Source organism: Dicentrarchus labrax, unplaced genomic scaffold (genome assembly GCF_905237075.1).
Source record: "Dicentrarchus labrax unplaced genomic scaffold, dlabrax2021, whole genome shotgun sequence".
Lineage (NCBI taxonomy): Eukaryota > Metazoa > Chordata > Actinopteri > Moronidae > Dicentrarchus > Dicentrarchus labrax.
In genome coordinates, this window is record NW_026136709.1 from 1,162,963 (window position 1) to 1,177,565 (window position 14,603).

General features: G+C 39.9%; 1 protein-coding gene across 2 annotated transcripts in view; it reads right to left on the reverse strand.

Annotated features, from left to right (window-relative positions):
• Positions 1-14,603, reverse strand: part of LOC127369151 (phospholipid phosphatase-related protein type 4) — a 37,595-nt gene that overhangs the window by 6,780 nt on the left and 16,212 nt on the right. The window contains exons 2-6 of one of the 2 annotated variants that reach the window (XM_051410228.1): positions 14,294-14,479; positions 6,625-6,754; positions 5,066-5,261; positions 1,795-1,852; positions 941-1,114 (exon numbers count right to left, since the gene is read on the reverse strand). In XM_051410228.1, coding sequence (XP_051266188.1) covers positions 941-1,114; positions 1,795-1,852; positions 5,066-5,261; positions 6,625-6,754; positions 14,294-14,479 — 744 coding nt within the window. Of the gene's footprint in view, positions 1-940; positions 1,115-1,794; positions 1,853-5,065; positions 5,262-6,624; positions 6,755-14,293; positions 14,480-14,603 lie in introns of those variants that run through there. The other variant, XM_051410229.1, reaches the window with a different exon arrangement.

Here is a 14,603-nt window from a genome sequence, read left to right on the forward strand (position 1 = left end):
GGTCTAGACCGAACTCCTTATAACATTAAAAACAGAGAAACATTAAATACTGTACATTTTACTTGATGCCTAATTTACCTGATACCTTTGTCGAACCATTCCAAACAGATTTACAGAAAATCTGACTTTACAGAATAATTTAAAGAGACAACATTGGGGATTAAATTCCACTATACTAAAGTGGTGACAATATCTGTCAGTTTGTTGGTCCACCACTTTGGTGACTGAAATATCTCAGCAACTGTTTGATGGATTAATGTGAAATTTGGTACAGGTATTGAAGATCCCCAGAGAGAGAATTTTGTGATTTTGGTGATCCCTTTTACTCTAGTGCCATCAACAGGTTTGCATTTTTGGTTCAGGTTAAAAGTCTGTCTGGATTACCATGACATTTGGTGCTAACAATTCATCAGTGACATTCATGGTAATTTATGAATATTAATACTACATACTAAACTGGTCATCCCCTGACTTTTCAACTAATGTGATCATCATGCTAACATTTTCAAACGGTCCAATACTTTGGTTTATGACCAATTACTTCCAAGACAAATAACGTTTCCATCAGTGTCAGCTGTATTTAGTTTTTAGTGGTAATTAACAAATGTTGTATGCCAACATACTAAGCTAATATGTTGAACACTACCTAACTTCAGCATGTTAGCATTGTCAGTGTGAACACTTTAGCTAAAAGCACTGGCGATAAGGACTTTAGTCTTGTTTCTTCATAGAGATTAGGTTCAATTGTAAATCTAAATTGCCTGTATGTGTGACTATGAGCGTGAACGGTTGTTTGTCTCTATGTGTCAGTCCTGTGATGAACTGGCGACCTGTTCCCCGCCTCTCGCTCAATGTCATCTGGGATCGGCTCCAGCCCCCCATGACCCTGCAGAGGATGAGCAGTTATAGATGAGGGATAGATAACAGGACTGGCTCCTACCAGGTAGACAGCAATAGCACCTCCAAGCAAGAAGCCCAGGTAGACGTCAATGGCATGGTTCTTGTACTGAATAATCCGGGTCAGACCACAAATGATGGCGCAGATAATGAAGGAGAAGACCAGCAGTGGCTTGAGCAGCTTGGATGAGTCTGTCAGAGTGCTGTTGAAATACATCTATGGACACAAGACACATTTACTGATACTTATTTTTCTATTGTCCTTATGATTGCTGTTTTGTGTGCCATCACCCTTCCAATACAGAATTATTTGGCATTTATCTCCAATCATTGTAACATTTCTTTTGGGATAGATTAATATGGCAGTCAAGTCATTCCACAGGCACCTCAGTATATTTACTGGGAGTCAGTATTTATGCAGAGACTACCACATTAATCTTATTTATGTAGTTCTGACCAATAAATATCTCAAAAGATACTTAGAAGATTTCAATTTAACACAATATGGTATTTATATTTTTATCCTTGTTTTGGTACTAGTTTATGTTCTCTCTTGTCATGTCAAAAACCAGTTGCTAGCAGCAGTGCTGAAAAATCTAATCCGTCTGATGTTGACAGTTGCATGTGCTAAAATTAATTATGTAGCAAGCCAACCTATGTCAGCAATCAGATGGGCCCTCTCATCTTTTTTCCTTCTTCCTAAAAAGTTGACATTTCAGAGATGAGTGGAAGCAAAACTAGCGTAGAGAGAAGAACCATGCTGAAAAGTCTTAATCTTGGCTAATTCCATCCTCTACCACTTAGTGTTTCACTTTGTTAACTTCTACCGTATCATTAGGCTCTTCATGGGAGGGTGAGCAGGGTTAAGTGTTTGTGTGGGCTCAAACCGTTACTCACCGAAACATAGACAGCGGCGAAGGATGCAAGGGTAGCGTGCTGTGACGGGAAGGATTTTCTGCAAGAGATGAACAAACAGAAATAGACTCAGCCAGCATTCACATCTGTATATGTGAGTCAACAGAGGGTGGAGAGAGGGTTTAACCACAGCGAGCAAAACACAAGGATAATGAGATATATCAAACATCACCCTGTACACACAGTGTGATCTACAGTCATTTACTGCAGTAGCAGCAGAAGCTTGACTGTGTGCTACCAAATGAAAGTGAACCTGTGGCCCAGTTTCTCACTGAGCTCCAACCCAATGGCCTACTTCTGACAACTCCTAGTGTTCACTCCCCCAACCAGCCCTCATCTTTACTCCTGACTCTGCATGTGTGTGTGTGTGTGTGTGTGTGTGTGTGTGTGTGTGTGTGTGTGTGTGTGTGTGTGTTTTGGTGCATTCATGCAATTGTACATATCTGAGTGTTTGTGCACTCTTCCTTAAACCAGCATTTACAACATCTGTGGAGTCATAAAAATTTCATATATGAAAACCGATAGCACTGCTTCTGAATGAACTGACCCACTTTTAGCACTGAATTAACCAACATGAATATAGTTGTATATATTAGTATGCATCTGCTATTATCAAGGATCAAGGAAATGTATTTTGTATTTTACAACTCAAGGTTGTACAATGAAATGAAAGTTTGCAGTTCCTTCATGCTCCACACATATAATCAATAATCAATAATATAATCCAATTATGTTTAGGGAATTAATCTTTTAATATATTGAATGAAACTTTTAATATATTGAAAGAACCTTGAATATATGGAATGAATCTTGAATATATGGAATGAATCTTGAATATATTGAATGAACCTTGAAGATATTGAATGAACCTTGAATTTATGGAATGAATCTTTGAATATATTGAAGGAATTTTTGAATATATTGAATTAATTCTTGAATATATGGAATGAATCTTTGGCAGCAATACTGAGCATACTGATAATGATGATCAAACTGTATTGACTCAAACATCAAATAGAATTTTGGTCTCTTTTGCTCAAATGCTAGTGGATGCTAGCTAGCCATTAGAAAGTACTACTCCTGTAGTTTCTTGGGTCCAGGAACTATAGCTCAGGAGCTAAATTCGTAATACCACAAAAAAGATATAAGTTATTCCTTCTATGGAAATATACTGTTTTGGTCTTGCTTAAGGGAGTGCTTAACTATGGCAGTCTTTGTTTTGTCAGTAGGTCCTTCTGCTTCTGCATTTAAAATAGATGAATAATACCCCTGGTGCACAACCACTGCAGCAAAACAGCTTTCCATGCTGCTCTGGAAACGAGACTGAAGCTAAAGCTGCCACAGAGAGAGCAGAAGACAGTGTTTATGCCAGGAGCAGTAGGTTATATTTAGACTCCCATAGTCTGCAGTCGAATCTACGTGTGTCCCAAATGTACGGGTCAATCCTAGCCTAATCGCCCTCACCCTGCACATCTCTATGCTGTCTACTGCTACACACATATGAACTCATATTAAATCTCACTGAAACCAGTCTTTATTAAGGTGCCTGGTTAAATCAGAGCCAAAGCTGCCCCAATGGCCATCCCCATGCTTACTAAAAAGGGGTGTGTGGCTCTGCTGCAGTCCACTTTAGATTAGCGTATAGACATCCAATTAAATAGTTTTGTGCATTTACAGTCAAATGATGGCAATCATAGATCTAGACATCCAAAAAAAGTTCTGTCCATTGGTATGTATGGATTTTCCCCAAAATATATAAAATAAAAAAATATATATATTTATAAAATAAATATCAAGTTCAAATGATAATGTATAGCAACAGCACAATTATCCAAAAAAAAAGGCCAATCAGTAAATGTCTCCCAATTTCAAAACTCATGGCTCAGCCTTTTGAAGCCCTTTCTCTTTAGCAAGATGTTGCATGGCAACACAAACAAGAGACATTTGGACGCCTCAGGGAATATCATAATGTTAAAAACAGAAAAGAGAGATCAAAATATATCATAGTTTTTATTTTATCAAAAATAATATTAAATATAAGCAGGATAATATCGTCCATGTTGGTACATTACATGATTTTAATGGATGACATGGGGGCTGAGAATCTGCTTTTGGAAGGAAGGAAGGAAGGAAGGAAGGAAGGAAGCATATCTAACAATCTGGGTTTCTCCTAAATACATGCATAATCACAAAAACCTGCCAGCGTTTGTCTCATTAAAAAGAATATCAAAAGGCTATCCCCCTCTGTCTGTGACCAAATTCTGCTCTGGCTAATTCATAATTGTGTGAAAATGGATTCTAGCAACAAACAAACAAAAGCCACAATCAGCAAAATCCTTCCACAGACATCAAGGCAAAGCATGGTAATTAGGTGAAACCTGCTAACTGATCATATGGTATTATAAGGCACACAACAACTACGTACAAAGTGAAACTATTTTTTTTTTTAAATGTTGGATTTTTTTGGTCAATGAGCCGTAGATCACTTAATCAGAGTGCATGGAGTTTGATTGTCTGCAGGTTGTGCTCTCTACTTTAAAAACAGAAAGTTTTATTTGAAGGACTAAATTATAAAGAGTTCTGTTAAAGGTTGGTGGTGCATCATGGTAGGACTGAATTATTGATTGTTTTTACATTGAAATCACAATTTGAATGAGTGCAAATTTCACATCTTGAGAGCCACATAACTATAGGCTGCAACAGCCCGAAGAATTATTTTAAACATCAGTCTGTCCTGTTGTTAAACCAATCAGTGTGCCGCTAACTGAGATCTGAATCCAGAGGATATAATGTGATATAGGTCTTATCATCATGATGTTGGATGCATTTTGTTTTTACAGCTATGCGTAAATATCATATTATATCATACTGTATCGTATCATATTGAATCACATTGTACCATATTGTATTGTATCTTAATGTCTTAAAAATATGTAAAAAGGAGGATGTGAATGTTGTAGTCAGTGAATTTGCCTCAAATATACTGTATAGTCCAATGTATAAACTTAATGTTAGTGAATTAGCTAAATTATAAAATGAAACTGCTGTTTTGTGGCTCGTGTGCTCTTTGTATAATTGAAACACTGAGGAGGCTGGAATTGCTTCTCAAATATTTCATATGATTTCATAGCACTAATTCCATCAGTACAGTCATGTCTCTGGTCTAATTAAATACAAACTTTGAACCTTTGCACCTTTCAGTGGGAGTTGCTATCTTTCTCAATATAAAATATTTTCTCAAATGCTTTCTCACCTGCCCTGGTTGATGGCTGCGGGGTCAGCCCCTGAGCAGATATCCTCCATGACGAAGGGGTTCTTCTCACAGCTGACGTTGAGGGTGGTGTAGTTGGGTTTACACACAGTGAGAAAGTATGGCGTTGGGTATCCTGTCATCAGTTGGAGGATGTCGGTGATGAGTGCCGTGGCACAAAGGCCGAATGCATGAACGCCTGAGGACAGAGGAGGATGTGATGTAAACGTTGGGAAACAAGCTGAATGTGCGCTGCAGGCAGGTGCATACACACTATATTGTTGTGTGTACTGTACAGGGTGAACATATGCAGGCAATGTAATTACTTCCTTTTTTTACTAAAGTGTTATTTATCCATCTGGATAGCTTTGCTGAATTTTGGACATATATAAAAACGTCTGCCTTCTCTCCAGAATAATGCAACCGGATGACACAACTTGTGGTGCTCAAAGCGGCAAATAAATACATTTGAAAAACTCAACAGCAGTGTCTCTTTCCAGAAATCATGAACTGGTTACTCAAGATAAACCACAGACCTTGTCGTGAGCGGTTTCATGGTGGAACCATTTCTTTCTACCACCCACCAACCGTAGCCATCTCAGTGGTGCTAGGTGAGCTAGCTAACATTACAGCAATGCCGAGGAGGACACCAATAATGTTTACATCCTGCGCTGTCATGAGCACGAGCCTCTTGTCAATGGATGTATTGAGAGAACTGGATACAGCGTTGGAGGCGGCACTCTGTTTATTCTTATGAAAGATGCTCAGTGGTGCACGAAGTCAAAGAAATTACCTGGATGAATGCATATTGTGCAGACCATCTAACTTCCGGTTTATCCCCCTCCGTTAACTTGAACAGGGACAAATGATTTAATTGATTCTGTAATTTCGTGGGTTGTTGAAAAAATGTATTTACAGTTTTACATCTGCTTCTTTCACAATGTAACCTTATGGGAAATAGTCTTTTTGGGCCAGAGAGGATCACATCACGGCATTGCTATAAATACATGGTTTTACACAGTTTGCTCTCGTCGATGAGTAGAGATATAGGCTTTCTTCTGGTGACAGGTAGAAAGAAAATGGTTCCTATAAGAAAATTCCTCACAACAAGGTAAATGGCAAATAGACTGTACTCTGCAAAGCCTATCAAACAGTTAAATTCACACACCAATGCACAGTATCGGGAGCAATTTGGGGTTCAGTATCTTGCTCTGTTGATTGTCTCTAGTAACCAGGTCATAATATCTGGAAAGAGAAATAGCTTTTTCAAATTTTTGGCGCTTTGAGCACCACAAGCAGAGTGCCATCTGGTTCCATTATATTGGAGAGAAGGCATATCTCCAAAACTCAGCAACTCATAGCCATACAATCTAGATGGATAAATTGCACTACAAGGAAGAGGAAATATATGTTTTAGATTTTGTGTGCATACACATTTATAAAAATACATTTTGTCTAAAGTGGTCTTTTAGTGGAGAAGCTGTCTAAAATGTTTCTGGAAAAAATCAATCAGTTACCATACTTTCAGGCCAGTGTATAGAAAGAAAAAAGGATCAGTGTACCAACGAAGCGGACAGCTCTGCGTATAAAGGAGTTGAAGTTGCAGCCAGCTGCGTTTATGTTAGCCTCGGCCCCGATGCCACTCCTTCTCCGAGACAAACAGCAGAACAGGATGGCCTCTCCAATCATTATCTGTTAACACAACAACACACCTGTCATCCTATTCTTGTCGCTGAACTGATGTTTCTCTATGCAATTTAAAACTTTTGTCATATTTGATGAAACTTTCACTATGTCCTGACAGAAGAATATGAGACAGATAATCTGTGAAAAAATCTGGTTAGTCTGGCTCCTCCTAGTTCTCCTAATGACATTTGCAAGAATCCACCAGGCCTGGACAGAAACAACCAATCAAGGCTGAGAAAGATATAAATATGCTTTGCGTTATCAACTATCAACTATCAAGATAGTTGATAGTTGAGTCTCAATCTCAGGGTCCCAAAGCATTTGTATTTGACACCCTGGGAATGTGACTCAACAATCAGCAATCTTTCTCGGCCAGAGGAACCTGATTTTTCCACATATTATCTTATGTACTACCGTCAGGATATAGTGAAAGATATGACAAAAAATATTTTTATAAAACTCCCCTACTGCAACTTTAATGTTCTTTTATAACATTACACAATTCATTGTGTAAAGCAAGCCCTTATGTTGTTACAGCATGCTTTGATGTGGGCAGTCTGTCACATCCCAGTCTGTCTATGGCCCTCCAAACTCCAGGTTTAAGATGGATGGATGGATGGATGGATGGATGGATGGATGGATGGATGGATGGATGGATGGATGGATGGATGGATGGATGGATGGATGGATGGATGGATGGATGGATGGATGGATGGATGGATGGATGGATGGATGGATGGATACTTTATTTATCCCGAGGGAAAAGAAAGCCAAGACTACAGGCCAAGATACCTCCTTCCTGTGTGTTACACTGTTACACACAAATACACAATTTATAAATGACACGTGGTGATGCAGTGGGATACGTGGCTATCTGCAGAGCAACTACCTAGCTTCACAAATCCCTGCAGAAAAGGGAGGATGAAGAAACTGCTTGTATAAATGTATGTAGTGTTGAATAGATGAGGGAGGCCAACAATGTATGGAGAGAAGAAAAAGGATCAGCATGAGTGATGGACAGAGAGAGTAATAATACATGGAATGAACACACTGGACTTTCTGGACTGGCATTAAACCAAAAAACAAAATAATTCATGAACTTTTCAAGGCCAAATTCCCTCAAAATCAAGGGCCCAACACAGCATAGGTTGAGACATAGATCAAGGTTAATTATACAAAAATAAGAATAATAGGGTTCCCACTATTTCTTGACAATACAGGACAGCACTTTCCCACAAACAGCCATATAATTTATTGGTAGGCCTACGATTAAACTCCACTTTCGAAGTGTCTGAGTTAGAGGTAAAATACAATTCAACTTTTTCAGGAGAACGTGTGTGTGAGCGTGTGGCTGAGCTTATTGTCATCGTGAGTGCTTTGGATAGCTCTGTATTGCTCCCGATGACCAGGTTGGCACCTTGCATAACAGCCTCTGCCATCTTCGTGTGAATTAGTGTGTGACTGAGTGGGAAGTCCATTTCATGGCTAACCTGTAAAGTTTATGTGTCAAGGCCAAACCACTGTATGATATGGTAAAAAAAATAATATTGTGATCATTTTGACAGATATTGCGATATGATTCACAATGAAATGATCACTTATGCATCATAATTTTCATTTTCACTGAAAACAACTATTCAAATCATGACAATGTCACATCTTATATCTGGAGAAAAAGATTTTATTAAACAATTTGGCCACATTTACTGCAACATCTCATCTTGCTAACTGTCTTTGACAAATACATCTGAATTGCATTCTCTAATTCTGACCTCTCAGTCTCAGTGAAAGTCCCTGCAGAACCAGGGGAGGGAGACAGTAGAGGGAGACATGCAGCAAGTAACTGTGGTCTGTTTTGCTTTAACACCTTCAAACCAAAAATCACAGCAGCAGCTCTACCAACCACATCCTTCATCCCAAAACTTCTGCCAGGTCACATAATATCTTCCCCAGCACCAGCTGCGTTTTATGATTTCACCAGACAAACATGAACTGAATTATAAGAACTTCAACTTAAGTGAAACTCATTTTCCCATAAGCCTTGAGGGTGCAGTCGGTCTTACATAGAATGACAGTCAAAACTCTTGCTCTCAGCCTGCAAGAGACATCATGACGCGAGTATAGGAGAGCCTCAGGTTCTTCTGCTCCATACATTGCAGGGAAATGAAGAATGTGTAATCAGCTGATATAAGGGGTCTGAATCTAGTGAATCTAATGTGTCAGGGTAAAACATAAACATAAAAAACCCTGTTTGGCTGATATCAGAGGGAGCTGTGTGATAGTCATGCTGGTGAGACAGCTCTGCTGCACATATATAGGCTTCAGATAGTGAGCTTCTGGGAAGACACTGTGGTTTTTAGCTCTTTGTGTCTCTTCTGCCAATAATGACTTGCTGGCGTTCGCTGGTAATGGGTTTGACACCCCTGAAGCAGAGAGCTGGAATTGTTTTTTCTTTTTTCTTTCTGCCTTTTTGTTAATGTTCAAAGCATTTTGGAGCATGTAAGGCAAGAGCACTGGTGAGGAGAGAATGTGATTTTGGAGGTAGAGAGCTCAGTGTTGATGTTTTAAAATACTCTAAATATCAAGCTGGGAGGTTCCACTGACTTCCACATGTCAATCACCATGTAATTACAATGTCCCAAGAAGGAACTATTTCTGGGTTCTGTCTTTCAGGCCATTGACGGAGCATTTCGACCAAAAATAAATCGGTTCGGAGCCTGAAAAGTTGGTTCCCAGCTGGAACCAAATAATAGCAGATTTTCTTTGAGATCCAAAGTGGGCGTGTCATATGTTACACGTGGTGCATTGTGCAACGCCCTCTGATGATAATGCATCCTTGATTTTAATGTTTCCGCTCAAAACTGGTGGAAAGCAGGCTGGTTCACTAGATAGCACCAAGGTTGCAAGAATCTTGAATGGAACCGGTTCAAGAACCAGAGCTGATTTGTTTAATTATTTTGTGGAAAGGGGGCCATATGGGTGTATACCAGGGGTAACTGGCTTGGGGAAACTGCTGGTATTGTCATTTTATAGGAGGGACCCTACAAAAAATGCGAACAGCAGTTTCATTTCATCATTTCATATAATCTATGTTGTTCACAACAAGGGTCGAAACCTACTCTCTTATTTTCTAACTGTGCACGCAAAACCCTGTTTTTATAATTTTAATTATACATGTGTCGGGGGGCGGCTATGCAGACACTAACCAGGGCTGGAAAACAAAAAACAACAAAACTACCCAACATCCTCTGCTTGTTTTAGGTGAAAAATCTAAATCAAAGTTAAGGCAGTGGTGTGATATTAAAGTTTTGCATGAATGCATTTAAATTGCGGAGATCTTTACTTCTATTATTTGGGACATGGCAGGATACCACTACAAGTAGAGAATCTTTTTACCCCTTTAAAGTCAACAAAAACCAGAGAGATTTCAAGTAATTTCTCCACGGGATTATTAAAGTATATCTGATTCTGATCTGATTCTGATTCTGAGATGGGAGTTACAAAATGGCCACTAAGAAGAAATAGAAAAAAGTATAATACTGGCTCTGCTGTGTTGCTTCTCCTAACTGTCAGAAACAGTCATCAGGGAGACAAAGTATTTCAAATTTTTGTCAGCACAAAATGTTGTTGAGCTAGTGATTTCCCTACAAAAAGCAGCTTACTGTGAACATGCCCCGGGTTTGAATAAGAAAATGATACGTTGTTGAGGAGCTGCTGTAGTCCAGATTAAACATTTTTACCATCCACTGTTTAGATCTTGGTACTTTTTAACTAGATTTGAACCGGATGAAGGATTTTATCATCGTGACATCGGACGTCTGGATCTTAAGTTATCAGAGAAACAAGCTGAGTTAACGTTAGCAGCAGCTCGGCTCACAGCCGTCCTTTGTCTGCCCGACAGTGTGGGAGAAACAGTCATTAGGGATCGAGCACTGACAAGTGCAAGACCCTATTGTTCCTTAAGGAATTATTTATTTATTTTTTTTATTTTATTTTCCCTATTGTAACCCAAGTGTAACCTCAAACGTAGCTAAAATACCGATATGACATTGTCCCTGTGCACGGGCGCTGCCAAACGGCTAAGCCACGCCCCCCAGAATCAGCCCCCAAGACACGTAAGGCCCACATGTACGAAAATTGGTACGCATGTGTATCATGATAAAAGAAGCAGAAAAGTCTCAAGGACCCATACCTCAAAACCCACAGGAAGTCGGACATTTTGGATTTTGTGGCCATTTTTGCAGATTTACACACGTTGTATTTGAACGAACTCCTCCTAGGGCATTTATCGGACCGACTTCAGATTTGGACACAGCCATCTAAACACATTCACTATTAAAATCTGTGCTATTCACGTTATTCCGTCAAACATTGTGCCCGTGGCGTGGCGTCCCGTGTGGTGCAATTTCAAACCTTCGCCATGAAAGAGGGATTAATCATAACTTCTGCGTACATGATCCGACTTCAACGAAACATGTTCGATAAGAGTCCCGCCCTGAACACGTCTATGTGATAATATTCAATAATAGTCAGAGCGCCACCTAGTGGCAACAGGAAGTAACACGTTTTATACTTTCATGTTCTATTCCTAGCTGGATGATCACATCCAGAAATGTACTTATAAAATGCAAAACACATTGTTGATTATATTTGATGACTGCAGTGAGGGGGCGTGTCTGTGGCGTGGCGGGAAATTTTGATGTATCGCCACAAAACACGAATTTGTACATTATTGAAAGTGTACATTGTCCAATCGGCTCCAAACTTCACTTGTCTGATAAGAGTCCCGTACCGAACATGCCTATGTGATAATATTCAGTAAAAGTGAGAGCGCCACCTAGTGGTGAAAGAAAATGACATTTTTTTATACTTCCATGTTCTACTCCTAGTAGGATGATCAGATCAAGTTAAAATCTAGTCAGGAAATGCAAAACATGTTATTGATGATATTTCTTGATTGTGGTGAGTTCTTATTAAAGGGCGTGTCCGTGGCGTGGCGTCAAACTTTGATGTACTGCCAGAACACACAAAGTTGCTATAACTTGAGTGTACATAGTCCAATCGGCTCCAAACTTCACTTGCCTGATAAGAGTACCGCCTTGAACACTTCTATGTGATAATATTCAGTAATAGTGAGAGCGCTACCTAGTGGTGAAAGGAAATGTATTTTTTGTACTTTTATTTATATCTTCAAGCATATTGACCAGATCCAGCTGAAATTATGTGAGAAGTTCCTTAGGAGGATGAGGATCACATATTATGAATCTTAAGAATTTGCATGGAACCATGATGCCATGGCGGCGCGGCAAAAATAAAAAAAATTCACACTTTTGGAAGTCGGCCATTTTGGATTTTGTGGCCATTTGCACACGTTGTATTTGAACGAACTCCTCCTAGGGAATTTATTGGACCGACTTCAGATTTGGACACAGCCATCTAAACACATTGACCATTAAAAGTTGTGCTCTTCAGTTTTTTTTGTCAAACCTCCTGCCCGTGGCGTGGCGTCCCGTGGCATCCAATTTCGATCCTTCGCCATAAAAAGAGGGATTCATCATAACTTCTGCATACATGATCCGACTGCAACGAAACCTCACATGTCTGATAAGAGTCCCGCCCTGAACACATAGTGATAGCGCCACCTAGTGGCAACAGGAAGTAAGTGCTGCGTGGCGTGGTCCGCGCTTGTTACGACGGCACATGACATGGCCGCAGCACACCCCGACGGCATGTGACGCGGTCGCAGCATGCCCCAACACGCGCCAGGTGCGAGATCCCGCTGCTTGCAGCTTTAATTTTTAAAGTGGAACTGCTTTATTCAGTCTTAGCGGTTGTCCGTTTGTTTTGGAGAGGAGGAGACCTCTGTGGATTGGGTAGAAACCTTGTGAACGATGAACACTAAAGGAATCCTAACTGGGAGAAGCCAACTGCTGTGAGGGCAATGGTGGTGAAGACTAGTGATGTGTCAGTCGAGAATGAGCCTGCTCTTTTAAGTGAATGATGGGAGCCAGCTCCCGTCCGCGAGCCGTTTCTTCATTTCTTAAATATTTCTTGTAAAGTAGTACAAGGCAGAATGATATGATGATCTCCGCGCTACGGGTGCTCCATGCATCGGTTGGTTTTATTTGTCCAGATGTCATTGGTGGGCATCAACAAAACACACCTACTTGAGTCCTGTATTTAATTTACTTTTTTTTTTCAGTACTCTACTTGTTTTGTTAGGGCTGTGTGTGTCCTTTTTTTACATTTCTATGCTCAAGTTTTTGCAGGTGTTGCTATCTGCTTTGTATAGCAGAATGATTCTAAAAGCAAGTTGTTGCATTCATTGGGTGGTTTCAGAGTTACAAGGGTCTGTAAATTGAATGAAAACAATTGGCTATTGGCAATGTTGTGCCTGGCTGTGCATTCCAAAAAGAAAGCCTGTCTGGCCTAAGGTGGACAGGACCATAGCTGATAATATAGATCAACAGTCAGCAAGATATCCTGGCCTGGAGGGGCCTGTCCTTCTAACCCTCTGCCCAGACCTTCTGTATCTGCAGTGTGAGGACATTTGTTGTCGTGTTCTGTGGGTATATTAGAAGAAGTCCATGCCAAAGGCGTTGTGTGTAGGAGCATGTTTGTGTGTAAGCATCAGTGTGTTTGATGCCAAAGTCTGCTTCACTGGGAATTACTGTACTCCAGGTGAGTCTCCATGTACACATGTGATTATTATCATGAAAATTAGGCCACCAGGTGTGGAGAATAAGATACAAATAGAAACTAGAAGAAAATATTGCTACTGTTATGGAATGCATCCTGGTATGTCTATTAACCATTATTGTAGTATTTTCAGTGGTAAATTTGCCTAACATTAGCCTAGCCAAGCCTAACCTAATTTGTTGACGTATGGCTCATAGTTTTGCACGGAGGACACATTATTGGTGAAACTTGTAGGAATCTAATCAAAGCAGTCAAAGTTGCGATGATTGGACAAAATTGCAAGGTTGTGCAGAATTCATTGGGATTGGTTGAATTTGTGTTAATTGTTGCGATCGTAGTTTCCTTGGAGAGACTGCCTGATCGTCAGTCATACATCTACATTAGGATGCAATAATCTATAATTATGATGATATAAATAAATAATAAAATATAAAATAAGATCCACTTTCACCAAAATCACTGAGTTAGTTGGTGTGTGTGTGACTACTGCTGTAAAGCATTTGTTCTGAAATGAAACCAAAAGTTACACAGTGCAAGAACAGGCATATGAGTGTGAATACCAGAAGCACCATTCACCCTATTACAACTCAGTGTAGCAAACAAAATACTTTTAAGCTGTTATTTCAAGGTAGAATAGTTATATAACAGGGCTGTAATTAGTTATATAAGAGATTATGTTAAGAAAATGGTAAAAATGGGCAATGGGGCAGGCAATGCGCAAAGCCCCCTCTCCTTCCCATGCTAATGCCATGGGTGTATTTCATTGTGTGAAATCCTTCCGAAACTAAAGTCAAAGTTTTCTGTCTCATAGTTTTCTTTTCTCCACTGTCTGTTTCCAATCCTTACCGTGATAGCAGGTCCCGCAAAGGCCAGGCTGAGCAGCATCAGTAGGGGGATGACCTCATGGTTTGAGTCGATGTAGGGCAGGCTCAGGCTTCGGTCATGGCAGTTGAAGCCAGACTTCACCGGCTTGAACACATCTGTCCACTCCAGGAAGTACAGACTGACCACAGACGACACCAGGATGGGCAGCTATCGACAGGAGAAGGAAGAAAGAAAAGAAAACGATTAATGGGAGTTCAAAGTCATAAAGAGCTGAGGCAGGATGGGCTTTAACAGATTGCCAATGAATAAATATATAGATAAACAGACAGTG